Source organism: Chelonoidis abingdonii, chromosome 18 (assembly GCF_003597395.2).
Source record: "Chelonoidis abingdonii isolate Lonesome George chromosome 18, CheloAbing_2.0, whole genome shotgun sequence".
In the NCBI taxonomy this organism is placed as follows: Eukaryota; Metazoa; Chordata; order Testudines; family Testudinidae; genus Chelonoidis; species Chelonoidis abingdonii.
The window spans coordinates 1187797-1203403 of NC_133786.1; the positions used below are offsets into that span (position 1 = coordinate 1187797).

The 15607-nt window shown below is 46.7% G+C and overlaps 2 protein-coding genes and 1 non-coding gene across 11 annotated transcripts in view; 1 reads left to right on the top strand and 2 right to left on the bottom strand.

The window, feature by feature from the left end:
* LOC116817058 (uncharacterized) overlaps positions 1-3125 on the top strand; it is a 270462-nt gene extending 267337 nt beyond the window's left edge. For 8 of the 9 annotated variants that reach the window (XM_075073538.1, XM_075073534.1, XM_075073536.1 and 5 more), the window contains one exon: positions 129-3125. In XM_075073538.1, coding sequence (XP_074929639.1) covers positions 137-1297 — 1161 coding nt within the window. In that variant the 5' untranslated portion in view covers positions 129-136 and the 3' untranslated portion in view covers positions 1298-3125. The remainder of the gene's footprint in view (positions 1-128) is intronic. The other variant, XM_032766841.2, reaches the window with a different exon arrangement.
* LOC116817142 (uncharacterized) overlaps positions 1-15607 on the bottom strand; it is a 327071-nt gene that overhangs the window by 233880 nt on the left and 77584 nt on the right.
* Positions 4684-4765, bottom strand: TRNAS-AGA (transfer RNA serine (anticodon AGA)). Its single transcript has one exon. It is a non-coding gene; the product is annotated as a tRNA-Ser (tRNA).

Below are 15607 nucleotides of genomic sequence, written 5' to 3' on the forward strand. Positions count from 1 at the left end.
GACAGAAAAATTTGGTCATTTAATGCCAGACTACTAGGCTCTCCCTTATTCCATTCCTGTCTGTGACATTTCCTTTTTCTCAGGCACAGGGTGTCACCTATGTCTGGATTCTCTCTGTCTCCCATCAGGTGTTGGGATGGTGAGTGAGAACGAGGAGGAGAATCCCCAGCAGGAAGATGCTGAGCAAGTAGAACCACATGAGACATTATCAAGAAGACCCAAAGGAAATGTTTCTGGGAGTTGTGCACTGCCAGAAAAAGAAAAAGCTTGTGAGACTCAGCAGAGGCCAGAGGAAAACTTAAGTAGCCTCTCAGACCTTATTACACATGAGAAAATCAACTTGGAAGAGACACGCTACACATGCCATGAGTGTGGGAAAAGCTTCCATGGGAGTTCAGACCTTTTCACGCATCAGGGAATCCACAGAGGAGAGAGACCCTACATGTGCTCTGAGTGCGGGAAAAGCTTCAGTCGGAGCTCCTACCTTATCTCACATCAGATAATCCACACAGGTGAGAAACCTTACGGATGCTCTGAGTGCGGGAAACGCTTCAGTCGGAGCTCCTACCTTATTGCACATAGGAGAATCCACACAGGTGAGAAACCTTATGGATGCTCTGAGTGCGGGAAGCACTTCAATTGGCGCTCACACCTTATCACACATAGAAGAATCCACACAGGTGAGAAACCTCATGGATGTGCTGAGTGTGGGAAACGCTTCAGTTGGCGCTCACGCCTTATCAGACATCAGAGAATCCACACAGGAGAGACGCCCTGCACGTGCACTGAGTGTGGGAAAAGCTTTAATTGGCACTCACAGCTTATCACACATCGTAGAATCCACACAGGTGAGACGCCCTACACGTGTTCTGAGTGTGGGAAACATTTCAGTCAGAGCTCAAGCCTTGTCACACATTTGAGACTCCACACAGGAGAGACGCCCTACACATGCGCGGAGTGCGGGAAAAGCTTCAATCAGAACTCGCACCTTATCACACATCAGAGAATCCACACGGGAGAGACACCCTACGCATGCTCCGAGTGCGGGAAAAGCTTCAAACAGAGCTCTGGCCTGAGCAGACATCAGAGAATCCATACAGGAGAGAGACCCTACGCATGCTCTGAGTGCGGGAAAACTTTCAAAGAGCGCTCAGACCTTCTCAGACATCATAGAATCCACAGTGGAGAGAGACCCTACAGATGCTCTGCATCTGGGAAAAGCTTCAATCAGAGCTCATTCCCTATTAGACATCAGAAAATCCAAATGGGAGAGAACTGTAAGAAATGCCTTGATTAGGGCTGGCCAAAGATTTGTTTTTTAAAAAAACACATTTGCTCATTCCAATATAGTGATCTTTGCACCATCTTCACCATAGTTTCTCATCTCCCCCAGATGAGTCACCTGCTTCTGCCTTTTGAAGCTCACACCACTTTGAGGTCGGTCCTGTGATCTTTTCTATCAACTCCTTTCCTTTTGACTCGTAGGAGCGTGTGTCCCTCCAGCCAGGAATGTTCATCAGCTCCAGGTGGGGTAGAGAGGTTTGATTCCCAACAAGCAACATTGAGGCAAAAGCTACCTGTGCCTTACATCCACTAGGGCTGCACATTGCGTTGGCTGCTCAAGTTAGTGATCTTGGTGTAAAAAGACAATTATAGTTGCAGATGCAGCCCAGGTGCAGTGGTTGGCATTAGCTTTCCCCTTGTCCTGACCTAAACTCCATCACTTTTCCTAGTCTAAACAAACCCTGAGCATCACGGTTATACTGTTCCCCCATTTCAAAACAATTGTTAGTCATCAAGTTTCCCCCTTGGAACAAATTGTTTCATTCTCAGTTGCTTGATGTAGCTTCTGGTTTTGCTGGAGAACAGATATTTTTATTACCATTTTCCTCACTTAAAATATATTGAACTATAACAAAGAGCAGGAACAGGGCAGAGATAGAGGAAAATGACATTTCACCAGCTATAAAAACAGAAGGAGAAAGGGTAAATCAGAGAGATTCCCTTATTCCCCATCACCATCCCAACCCCCCGTTGTTCAATTGGTTAGGTCAATATTTTTTATAAAGGACTGGGAAGAAGATTCCCTCGTAAATAACTTGTAACTAAAGTACGCATGCATTGGGCTCCCAAAGCCGTTGTGGCCCAGGCCCTGCAGGAGGTCACTTCTGAAGATATCTCCTTCCTAATCAGGTGCATGTTGCCTTTTATTTGGGAAATGCAATCCCTTTCTGGGTAGAGATGGGAAAAATGGAAGTGACATTTCTGTTCAGCTAACCCCTGAGAGATGCTGCAAGTGTGTAGAAAATGGAATCCATGTTGAATGTGCTATAGCTAACCCCCCTCATTTTTGCATAATTCCCCTTTTTGAAATTAAATGCCACAGTGTTGGGCTGTTGAGATGTTCTTCCCAGCACAGGGATGTTAAACGTTATTATATTATGCAGTTTATTTCGAGCAACTGCAGTTAGTCGGGAGAGTACACACAGGCAGAGTTTCCCCTCCTGAGGTAGGTCTCGGTTAGATAAACAGTTAAGGCAAGCATTTATACCTTTTGTGACATACAGTAATGAGAAACAACTGCATTTTGTTTGTACATATTCCTTTCTGATAGCTTACTTCTCTCAGCAATTTCTGCTACAGTCTGCATTCTGTTCTTATCTAACACAAGGTCAAAAACCAGCATCTCTTACAGTTCTTTTCCACTCGCCCAGGCCCTGCTTGGAAGTCTCGCATTATTAGCTGTTAGAGTTAGCCTGGTAAATATCAAATCCCTGAGAAAACACAGTTATACGAAGCAAAACGAAATCACAAACAGAAAAGTCATTGGAAATAGAGAAATAAAAAAGGGAAATGCAATTCCCATCACTTTCTCGTGTCTGGGCCATTCCTGTATCGAGAGCACCCACTAAGGTCCCTGTGTGCTTACGAGAAACCTGGAGGAACTCGTACCACAGCCTGTACATGAAACTCAGCTGCTCCCAGGTGCCGCGGTAAAACCCTTTCCCTGCTGTGATGTTGATGGTTTTATGAAAATATGCTAATGAGTGTGAATATAATGTAACTGGAACATGCTTCATGTAAAAGGTGTCTTGTACAGTATCATTACAAAGCTTATTATCTACTGTGTGTGTTCATCCTATTTGTATGAACCGATCATTCTTGTATCTGAAACTAGAAATATGAAAGCAGCAAAGAGTCCTGTGGCACCTTATAGACTAACAGACATATCGGAGCATGAGCTTTCGTGGGTGAATACCCACTTTGTCGGATGCATGTCATAGAAATATGAACTATAACTCTGAGGTCCTGTTGTAATGACGCAAAGTGTGGGCCATTAATAGTGGTTTGGATTCTTGATGGCTCCCATTAACCAGGACAACAGACTGGAGATGGCTCTGTTCTGCACCATCTGTGAGTCAGGCCAGGAAGAATGAAGGCTTGGGGTCTCACAGGACATGTGACCATGTCACCTGGTACAGGAATCCATCTTAAACCTGGGGCTTTTCCCTAGGAGAAAGACAAAAGATTCCTGCCTTGTACCAAAGCTGTATAAGGGGGGGGGGGAGAGAAGAAAGGTGGTTGCAGTTATGAGACATCCCCTAGCTACCACCTGAGCTGGAACAAGGACTATACCAGGTGAAAAGATTGGACCCAGACAAGAAATAAGTCTGGTCTGAGAAAGAAGCTTATTGGAAGATCTCTGAGGGTGAGATTTTATCTGTATTGAGTTTCGTACTGTATTAGGCTTAGACTTGCATAGTTTTGTTTTATTTTGCTCTATAGCAGAGCCGGCTTTAGGCCAATTCCACCAATTCCCCCGAATCAGGCCCCACGCCTAAGAGGGCCCCACGCCCAGTAGCAGAGCCACTGGGGGGTGAGGCAAGTGGTCGAGAATCCCTTCCCTGTCTAGAGGCTCCTTTTTAACTTTTTCTCACCCGCCAGCGCTCTTGAGTCTTTGCCGGCAAGTCCTTCACTCACTCCGGGTCTTCAGCAGCATGTCCTTCAGTGCCACCAAAGACCCGGAGCAAGTGAAGGACCCGCCACCGAAGACTAGGGGTGCTGCCCGGTGAGTACAAGCCCCACGTGTTTTTTTACGTGTTTGTTTTTTGTCATCCCTGCCGAGGCCCCGTCAAAATTGTTCAAATTGGGCCCCCCACTTCCTAAAGCCAGCCCTGTGTGTGCGTATGTGACAGAGAGTGCTGTGTTGAGCTGAGCCAGTGAGAGAAGAGGGGGCTGATGTTGGGGCTGTCCCCTGCCTCAGGACTGGTTGCTTCCAGCAGCTGTCAGAACTTAGAGACAGTGTGCCGACACACTCACTCTTCTGCAGCACACACACTCTCTACCCCACCACTTGCATATTGCAGCTGACAGTCTAGTAGGAAGCCCATGGAACAATGGGATAGAGAAACCTGCATCATATGCTGTAGCAGCCCATAAGGCATTGCAAACCCTTCCCAAAGGACCCTGCAGCCAGTTGCACAGTGGGATAGCTACCCGCAGTGCACTCCTCTCTGTGGCAATCCAAGAGATGCTAGTATGGATGTACTCTGGTGACAGGGGTTGACATGCAACAGCTGTTCAATTAAAACACTTTAACTAAATCCACATCACCCTTTAGTGTAGGCCTAGCTTGAGAGTGAGACAAGACCCAGCTCCACTGAAAGTAAAGAACCACAACTTTGTAGTTGGCAGGACTCAAACCTGCACAGGGAGACCCCAATGGATTTCTAATCCATCACCTTGCCCACTTGGCCACAACTACTTGTTTGAGATGTGTCTCTCACTACACTCTAGTTCTGTTCTCACTGAGTGATCAATTCCAGTTGTTTCCTCAGACCAAGTTCCACAACACACAGTGCTGTGCCGTTGTGTATGTCCATGGCTTAACAGCAAGAATTCCTGCTCCTTTCCCTTCTGGCTGGAGCATGAGGAGATTGTGTTTGTGGTTAATGATGTTGCTGTAGATTGTTGTCCATTTCCTGCCTTAATCATTCAGACAGTCCCTTTCCTGTCATATCCCCAGTACATCAGTGTTTGCAATAGCAGGGGGCAGGTTTTCTGTGGGGCACTAAGCTTTGCCAGGGGGTTGGTGGCTCCTTTCCTCACCCTGGAGTAAACTCAGCTTTTTATTCCATCCTTGATATTTCAAAGTATAACAACAGATGACCAAAGAAAGAGATGGACAGGGTGGGTCTCAGGGGAGGGGCAGAGAGGTTTGAGAGTTGGGCAGGGGAGGGCAGGGCAAGGCGCAAAGAGGCTGGTCTGGTGAGCCAGGTTCGGTTCTCAGGGGAGAGGTCACACGAGGTGAGGGGGTGGGCAGGGCAAGTTCACAGGGGAGGGCAAGAGAGGTCTGAGTGCTGGCAGGGTACCGTCCCGGGGAGGGGTCAGAGAGGTGTAGCCTGGGCAAGGCAGGGGAGGGGCAGAGAGGTATGAGCGGGGGAAGGGCAGGTCTCGGGGAGGGGCAGAGAGGTTACGTAGGCGCGGGAGGGTCCAGAGAGGCATGAAGGTGGGTAGCAGGTGTCTAGGGGAGGATCAGAGAGTGAGAGGGTGGGCAGGCATGGTTTCAGATGGAGGTGGCTAGAGAGGTGTGGTGCTTGGGCAGGCGGGTCTAGGGAGGGGCAGAGTGTGTGGGTGGTGGAGCGGAGGTCAGGGGTAGAGGGCAGAGTCCAGGAGGGAGGTGTTTTTTGAGCGGTGGGCAGGGCAGGGAGGGGAGGAGCGAGAGTGTGGTAGGGTGGCTTAAGGGAGGGGCAGAGAGGTTGTGGGCAGGGGGGTCTCAGGGGAGGGCAGAGAGGTGTGGCAGCAGGCAGACCTTGGTGGAGGGGTGAGAGGCGAGGAGGCCTGGGAGGAGGAGAGAGCAAGTCGAAAGGTTGACCAGCGGCCTCAGCCAAAGAGAAGAGCAGGGGTGGGAAGTGCCAAATGGGTAAGGGGGGGAGCCACAGTGGGCCTAGAGGGAGGAGAACGATGAAGGGGTGGATGGGGACAGCACCAAGTAATCTGGGCGGGTTGCCCAGAGGATTCAGAGGGCCTGGGGCAAAACAATTTTGGGGCCCCTTCCATAAAAAAAAGTTGCAATATACTATATTCTCTATGGGACCCTACAGAGTGGGGCAAATTGCCCACCTGCCCCCTCTGGGCGGCCCTGCCTCAGCCTCTCCTCAAATGTCCCTGACCCCCCTAATCATTTTTGTTGCCCTCCCTAGACTCTCTCCAATTGTTTCTGAGTGGGGGGAGGGGAACACTGGTGCAATGCTCCAGATTGGCCTCACCAATCTGATAGAGGGGAATAATCCTTTCCTCGATCTGCTTGAAATGCTCTACTAATCCAGCCCAATTACACATTCCATATTGAATGCAGACACAGCAATATTTGATAAATTGGTTCCTTCCATTCGAGGTTATTTCCCACCTATTCATTAAATAATGAAGATGCTAGTGGAAGCGGGAGAGAGTGTCCGTCCGTGTAGTTAACCATCTCCCTCGAGAGGTGGTAGCTATGCACTGGAGGGAAGCTATGGTGTGTGTGCAAGCTGTGGTGTCTACATGCTATATATAAGTTAATCAAACCCATTTTAAAAGCCTGGGTTTGGGAATAGAAAAGGAGCTCTCTGAGGCAGGAGCTGTCCTTCAAAATCCTTAAGATCACTGACTCTATGCACAAGTAGGGGTATAGCTCAGTGGTAGGTGTTTACTCCATCAGTGTTGGTTCAAATCAAGTACCCTCTCACAAACCTTTCTTTAATAAAAATAATTCCCATTTCCTATGTCAAGACTCCCTAAATAGGACCCTGAAATGAATGGACACCTCACATGTTTTCCTGTGCAAATGCATAAACTAGCAAACGTCCCCAGTGAAATCATTCAATCTCTAGTGTCTATGTTGTTTCATCAACTAAACAAAGGCCACTGAGAATTTGTATTGCAGGTCCTTGGCCCCATGGGCTACAATGTGCAGAAGAACAAGAACCACATCCACTTGGGAGAAGACTAGTCTGATTACATTTGGTAAGTAAGTTGCATTGGGACTGAAAACTCTGTCATGGGGTGACAGGACCTGTACAAAATAAAATAACAAGATTTACAAACTCCCTGTTACAATTCAATCCTCTGTTTGCACACGGTCATCAATGGGGTCTATAATGAACCTTCCTTACACAGACAGATCTTGTTCTATGTAACTTTCAGATACATTCGAATGGCAGCTGTTTAGAGGTCATGGTGCTTCTAGTTCATGAGCAGCACTCTGCTACGTCTCCAATGAATGTTCATGTTGTCCATAGCACCAGTTTTTGTCTATTTCTGTGGTAGAAACAGCAAGGGGGAGGTTTGGTGGTTTTTTTTCCCCCCCCCTTCGTTTCCTCCCTAAGGAATGGTAATCTGACATGTTATTACAGTTCCTGTGAGGTCAGGAAAATTCCATCTCTTGAAATGGTGGAAGTGACTGTTTGTATAACCTAAATAAAGGAGCTTGTAAAGCAGTTTTTCCTTTAAATATTGCTGGCATACGAAATAGAAATTCCCCACACGCATACACAGCCAGCGATAAATGATGAGGCCAGGATCAATTAATTACAAAAGAAACAACTCTTGGGAATGCTGAATTGTTCCCAAACCTTTCTTGGTCTCATATGCTATCAGGATCTCTTCAGCAGGGCAGAGTTAAGGTATCTGGATGTACCTCATCGTATCCTGCTTTTCCAGAAGTTAGTTTAACTGAACTCGATGTTCTGGAAGTAAGAGATATCACAGTCAAAGTTAACTCTCTGTTATACAAAGTTTTAGTGCCTTATGATAAAGAGACTAATCTTACTGCGGTAATGTCACTGACACATGTGTCTGTTCCCATTTCTGTTCCAACAAAAAATAAGCAAATAAAACAACCTTGAGACTAAAATGCTGTGCAGAAATGAAATTTAGTCTTAAATAATTAGTTTCTTCTGTGTCTTGTGTGTGTAAATGGCACAATACTGTTAATTTAAGCCCAATTTTAACTTTTAAATATTCTGTAGACATTTAATCTAGATCAATGGGTTAGTTCAATGCAGTGAGGTTTTCATGCATTGCCTCAAAACATATTGTTCAATAATAATGTAAAACAAATCTCTAACACAAAATTGTGTAATTCATGCTGTTGAATGTGTCGTAGCTCAGAAATAGGTTATTTTCTCTTCTTCTTCTTCTAGTGAGTGCCAACAAAGATATTTAGTGATGGCGTCATAATCAAGATCGTAGGAGTTAATAGCACAGAAGTACTTTATATCTCTTTGACTGTAAAGGGTTAACTAAGCTCAGTAAAGCCTGGCTGTCACCTGACACAGAGAAATCCAATCAGCGGGACAGGATACTTCAAATTTGGAGGGAGGGAAGTTTCTGTGTGTGCTGTTAGTTTTTTGTTGTTGTTCAATCTGGGGCTCAGAGGGAACAAAGAGTGCAACCAGGTTCTCTCCAATCTCCTGATACAATTCTTATAAATTCAAATAGTCGTACTAGGTAGAGGCGATTAGGCTATGTTTTTTTTCTTTATTTGCAATGGTGCATTGGGCTGGAAGGAGTTCAAATTTGTCTTTTGCTGAAAGGATTTTAATTTGTACTTGTATAGCTTAGGCTGGAGGCGTATTCCCCAGTGTCTTTAGTTGAAACACCCTGGTACCTGAATGCCATCTTAATTACACAGATAATTTTTACGTTTTCTTTCTTTAATTAAAAGCTTTTATTGTTTAAGAAATTGATTGTTTTTAATTCTGGTGAGACCTCAGGGATGGGGTCTGGATCCACCGGAATTGTGGGGAGAAAGAGGGAAAGGGGGAGAGAAAGGGTTAATTTTCTCTATGTGTTAGGATTCACTTTCTCTCTCAGGGCGAAGTCTGGGAGGGGGAGGAGAATGAAGGGAGGGAGGAAGGGAATTTCCTCTCTGTTTTGTGCATTCAAGGAGTTTTGATATCACAGTATCTTCCAGGGTAACCCAGGGGAGGGAAGCTTGGGAGAGTGCAACGGGGGGAAAAGGCTTTAATGTTTCCGTGTTTAAGATCCAGAGGGTCAGGTCTGGGGGGTCCCCAGGCAAGGTTGTTGGGGGGACCAGAATGCTACCAGCACTGAATTCCTGTTGGTGGCAGCGCTACAGGCTCTAAGCTGGTAAATTGAGCTTAGAGGAATTCATGCTGGGTACCCCAATTTTGGACATAAGGTTCAGAGTGGGAATTAAAACCGAATTACATTACAGATGCTGAAAACATTCTCTTTCCCTCCAGAATGCCTTGGACATCACTTCTCTTGAATTAACTGCCCCCGTGTCTCTAAGGAAAATAACGTTTCTATGAAAAAAAACCATTTTTAATTAAAGGGACTGAGACAGAATACCACAGGTCGTTGTGACCAAGACGAGTGGTGCACATGAGGGGAGTTGAACTGCTCCCTCTTTTACAGACATTTTTTTTATATTTCTTGATCAAACATAAGTTTACAGTATGTACTGTCTCGCGCTTGGTACTTCACAGCGCAGATGCAAGATACTTACTGCCTATACCTGTTGTCCCGTGTTTAGGTGGGTTTTCACTAAACCATTCAGCAGCTCAACAGTAATGTCCTGAGCTCCCGAGTCCCACTGAGCAGCTGAGCTCTTCCTGCCACTGAGCCAGCCAGACAGTGGGTGGGGGTGAGTTTGTACCCAATAACCTGACAGAGCAAGCAAGAGCTAAAGAAATTGTTTGCTTCATGTCCTAGTCCTTGTTTCTATGGCTGCTTCGCTCTCTCGCTTTCTGATAAGGAGCAACGTAAGAGAAGAATGTTAAGACCAATAAAAACTAGCAGAGCTTATAAGGGGACAAAGACATTTGTCATATTATGCTAAAACCAATAATAAATAAAAGATAACAGCAAACATGGTGTGGCTACTTATTCCTATGATTATATATATATATATACTCCATTCACACAATCATTCATACAAGTTCTGTGTAGATATATAGTTACCAGCCGAAAGTTGGCTTGGAAGAATACGGCCAGGTACCCTGCACACAAGAGTGGAGCCGAGTCTGGGTCAGGTGCTACCTGATGCTCCTGGACGGCTGGCAAGCAGAACCAAGACTCAGAGTCCTCAGTCTTCAGAGTCCAGCTTTATAGGGATTATTTCCCTATGTTAGTTCAATTGGGAGTTGCTTCATTCTGCGTTGTTAATTAACAGCAGGTGGCTGGCTCCATGTTGGCATCAGATGTTACCAAAGTCCTATCTCACCTTCTTTTTTTTACAGGCTCTTAGTTTGGATTCAAAGTCCTATAGGTCCTTGGTGTTCACGCTGCCTTTGGGTTTGGATTGATCACCCCGTACCAATTGCAAGGTTGTGACTTTCAGCCTTGAACCTGGCTTTGTCTTCTTCCTGTGTTCTTTTCTTTTCTTTTTAGGGTTGGGTGCTTTTTTTACTTTGTTTATCAACTGTTGTCTAGGTCTCAGCCGTGGTGGTGAACTTCACCTCATCAGACGGCATCCGGCTGGAGGTGATTTTATCATCCATACATCCTCATTCACAACATCTAAAACTAACTAATAGATTACAGCAAGGTTTGCAAAATGAAGGTTTGGAGGACTTACAAATGGAGTGAGCGTTTTAAAATGGGTTGGAATTAACAAATATGGCAAACATGAACAAAGTACAATGCGGCAAGTGTAGTGAATGGTGAGCAGAAGTACATTAATAAAGTGAACAATAAAAAACAATTTCACTTATAAGTTCTACAAGAAGACGGTTAAACAGGTTGCCAGGTGGTGCTACGTTGGGATTGACAAATTTAAAAACCATCACAGCGCCCTCTAGTGTGAACACTGACAACTATATCAGATTCTGACCTTTCATTCACACTTCATTAATACTGTTTCCCTGAACCACTTGTATAGAGTTTCAATAGCTCCTACAACCGAATCTGCTGCTTACCTTGTGGTTGGTTAATTGCATTAATTTGGAACCTGCCCTAAAAATTACCACCCTCCCCTGGGAAGCACAAGATTTCAAAACTGCCCAAGGACACCCATTGGGTTTCAGAATAGCCCAGGCAGAAGTAGAAAGGGACAGCAACAGGGTCCAGAGCTTATTGTCACAGGGAGCAGGTCAGCGGGCTACTGGTACATGATGGCTGGGTTTGTATTCCTGGCTGTGGGAGGAAAGGGCTATCTAGTGGATTAGAGATGGGGCCTAGGAGTCAAAAGAGGAAACATCTCCCTTTTCGTTCAATGCATTGCAAGAACATGGTTTCACATCCTAAGGTTTTCAGAGGAGCAGCCCTGTTAGTCTTCTATCCACAAAAAGAAAGGATACACGTGGCACCTTTAGAAGACTAACAAATTTCTTAGATTCTGTGCCATCATGTGGCCATTTCATTCACTTCTTATTGTTAAAAGAAGGTTTGGAGTACTTGCAACCAGAAATATTAATTATCCTGGGGAGAGATGGAAAAAGTGGCAGCTGCCAATTGATTTAACCTCTTGAAAAATAGATAAGGATTAAAATATTACCCAGACCGTTCAGTTCCAACCCGTCCCTCCCTTGCCTGCTGCCAGTTGAAGCTCAGTTCTGCCCATGACCCCAATGGCTTGGGTGCAAGTCCTGGGCTGAATGCGAAGTAAATGTAGGGTGATCTGCCCTGCCTAACGAACTGTTCGTAGAAAATTGAGACACACACCACGGCTGGTGAAAGAATTCAGACTGTTGTTAATTTCATTGTTTTTCTCATTTTAAATGTACTTGAATCATTTTGATGGCAAAAGTAATTTGGCAAGACCATGAGAAAAGGAAGATAACCATGAAAATACCATGGGAGAAAGGAGTTTCGAGAGCATGGGGCAGATATGGAGATTTTATGAAAGCGGGAGAAGCCAAAGTAGGCGCTTTCGCTAGAGCAAAGGGGAGGTTTTGTGCAGTTTATTTTAACAGCCTCACATCCCTTAGTCCTACTTCCCCATTTCACTAACATGTTTGACCTAGTGCTCCCCACCAGAAAGCCACCTGTGACTCCTGAAGACATTCCACAGTCGGCCTCCCCCAAACTGAAAAAACTGCCAGAGCCCCAGCACTCCCTCTCCTAGCTAATCCCCGGCCAGCTAGAGGCTCTCTGTATGACTACCAGGTTCTCTCACCTGGGTGCGGTTTGGTCAAGGATGCTACCGGCTTTCTCCGAGAAAGCAGCTGAGAAATGACTCTCCCTTCTTCAGATTCTCAAGCTGTGGCTCTGAGAAAGCAGATGGGGCCTGTAATGATGAAGTCCCATGGAACATTCCCCTCTCATACCCGCCCCGGGATGTCACCCAGTAAAGCTGCTGCCCTGGGTAGCAGCCAAGGTGTTTCCCACCATTCAGGAACCCCAGCTGGGACTAAAGTCACTTCAGGCTCTCCTCTCTACCTTCTTGAATCAGTTCATGTTTTACCATGAGTTAAAGAGCCCAACCCCAGAGTCTGGATCAATGTCACAAAGTCCCATTCTCCATGGAAAGAGACTTGGTTACATTCCCAGCATGAGTGGAGTTAATCAAGTTCTCAGCCTGAGTCCTTAGTCTAATCCTGAGATATTGTCCACCATCATGGGGCCATTTCCCCCCTCTCTTTTCATACAGAAGCACAATTTTCCTTGCACAGACACAGGAACATAGCAAGACTTTCTCTGCCCTTGTGTAAAAAAAAAAAAAAGCAGGGAGGCCAAATCATGGAAACAACAAAAGCAGGGGCCTGGGACATCACGCCCTGGCCATGAGATGTTCCTTCTCTCTTTTCTTTATGCTCCTGTGTCAGTCATGGATTGTCTGGGATGGGAAAAAGCTAGTTCACTCCCAGGTGAAGGGAAAGAACCCTGAAAGTTTCAGGCCCCAACCCCTGCTACCAGATCACTGAGGTGCTGGGAAACGCATGGGAAAGGGACTGTGTGAATTGTCAAGGTGGGGAAGAATAAACAATCTACAACCAAGATCTACCTCATTAACCACAGACACGGGCTAAATCCTGCTGCAGCGATAGAAGGAAGACTGGGAGTGATTCTTGCTGTTCAGCTATTGGAAACAGGACCCAATTGCACGGCAGTGACTGTGCTGGGGAAGGCTGGACTTTACAGGCAGGCTGGAAATAGCAGATCCTGAAAACACTTGGAGCTCCCCACAACACTTCTGCCACCCAGGTCAGGTTGTTGAGCACTCAACAGCGTCCCGCCTACACACACCAATCACATTACCTTGCCCAGCAGAGGTGGCAAGCACCCCCACACAAGCTGGGGAGAGGGCTGATGAATCTCTGCACACTGAGTCCAGGGCACCCCACCCTCTCTGCCCTACCATCGAAGCTGGCCCTGCTGCAAAATGACCCCTTAGAACCAGCAACCTCTCAGGACAGCAGGTTGGCACCTCAGAGGAGGGAATGTGTCCCCATGCGCTTTGGCCACTGGATGCTCTGGAAACAGGAGGGTTCTGAGTGTACACCCATAACACCTACAGCCTTCTGGGGCTGTAGCTCAGTGGTAGAGCTATCGCTTTGCATGTTTAGGTCCATGGTTCAATCTCCATATCAAGAGAGGTAGCTGTGTTAGTCTGGATCTGTAAAAGCAGTACAGAATCCTGTGGCATCTTATAGACTACAGGCATTTGGAGCAGGAGCTTCGTGGGGAATATCCTTCATCGGATGCATGTAGTGGAAATTTCCAACCCATAACGGCTAAATGGCATCCCACTACATGCTTGATCCAAATTGCCTAAAGGCCTGCCGAAAGGGGGACTTTGACAAATACGGCCCCCAACAGCTATCTTATAATAGCTGGCAACCATTTAAGAAGAAATTGGACACCTCATGGACACAGTAGCCTGAACTTTTGGAACTGTCCTTTCCTTATCAGTCTTGAGGCAGTTGAAGCTGTCTAGGCTGGTTTTTGGCTGACAGATTGCAGAAGTGAATGGTTGCTAACCACCAATTAAATGCTAATACGACCGACAGCCGTGTTGTGTGAGTGTGTATACAAAAATTAATTGGTTTTGTATGAAGTAAGAGTTGTTTGTACCAAAGTACAGAACTCTCCCTTTCTCTGCAGAATAAATCAACCTTTCCTTATCCCCTATCGGGCTGTCAATTGGCCTGTCAAGTTAGGCGGGACCTGAATTTCGGTAAACAGCAGCAAGAAACACAACCATAGTGAACTCAGATGGCAGGAGTCAGAGTTCTGAGGGAATGAACGTTACAACCCTGGACCTGCAGCTACTGTCATTTCAGGACTCCTTGACCGCCTGTCCGGTTTGCACTCTGCACTCATTGATTCCCTCCAGAGCCTTTCTCTCATGGGAGTCTCTCTCCTCCTCCATCTCTGCCGGCTCTCCTCCCCAGACATTGACCAGCCTTGTTGCTTGCTGACACCGAACCGGCAGAAAGCCTTTGGCCCTTTGCCCTGAGGGGAGGCAATGCATGTGGTGGGCCCTAAGCACCACAGTTTAACCCGTGCTTCTTCTCAGTCCTCTTTCTCAGACTATATGAAGTTCACCTAGGTGGCTGGGGTATGGATTTGTGCACAGCATTGGCAGTGGGCTTCCAAGACAGCTGTAATTCAGCAAGGAGTTTGCAGCTGGGCCTTGGACTGGAGCAATTTTCTCTCTACAGCAGCACAATGGGGGATGCACTGGAACCAGCTCTGGCTCTTTTTGTGAACTGGTTTCCCCAAATTGAGGACACCAACTACCAAGAATCACTGCATCTACCTCGGGGAGAACCACCTGGAAATAGTCCCCAGGCCCCAGGTGATGGAAGTTAAACATGATAGAACTAATGGGCCAGGTCCCATAAAAACAATGGGAAGCAGGGAAAGAGAGCATAGAGAAGAAAAGGAAGAGATGGGATAGAAAAAAGTCTCTAGAGAGGAGCAGCTGGATGAGAACCAAGGAGTGCAAGTGGAACAACAGGGTGGCCAGGTTTGTTAGAAATTTGGTGGCGCCCCCCCAGAAAGAATAGTGCTGCCCCTCCCAAACTCACCCACCTGCCTAAGGCTCTGGAGGGATAATGGGTGAGGGGAAGGAGTTGGGGTGGAGGGATTGGGAAATGCAGCACTAGGAAAGAGTTTGGTCAAGAAGGGCTGAGAGGGTGGGCTCTGGGAGGGAGTTTGGGGAGGGGATCTGGGTGCAGGTTCATGCCATGGCGGTGCAGGGCTCTAAGATGGAGTTTTGGTGCTGGGGCAAGGCTCCAGGCTGGACAAGGGGTGGTGTGCAGAGGGGGTAGAGGTCTAGGCTTGGGGATGGAAGTTTGAAGTGCAGGCTCTGGGCCTGGGGTGCAAGCTCTGGGAAGGAGTTTGGGGACAGGAAGGGGTGCATGAGGCGAGGAGGGCAGGCTCTGGGAGGAGTTTTGGGTTGGGTGCAGATTCTGGGCTGGGTCAGGGGCTGGGGGTGCAGAAGGGGTGACGCATGCATCGTCATTTCATAGGGCAAGAGTTTTAATGGCTTATTCAGATTTGGGGAACTATTCTTCCTAGCATCTTCCCTGTGTAACGATTTCAGAGGTGTCACACAAACCACCCCCCTTAGCTGCACTGTTACCCCCAACTCCAAATAGAAAGGCGGGAGGTCTCCAAGTCATAAAAAGAAACAAAGGGACATCAAATAAGA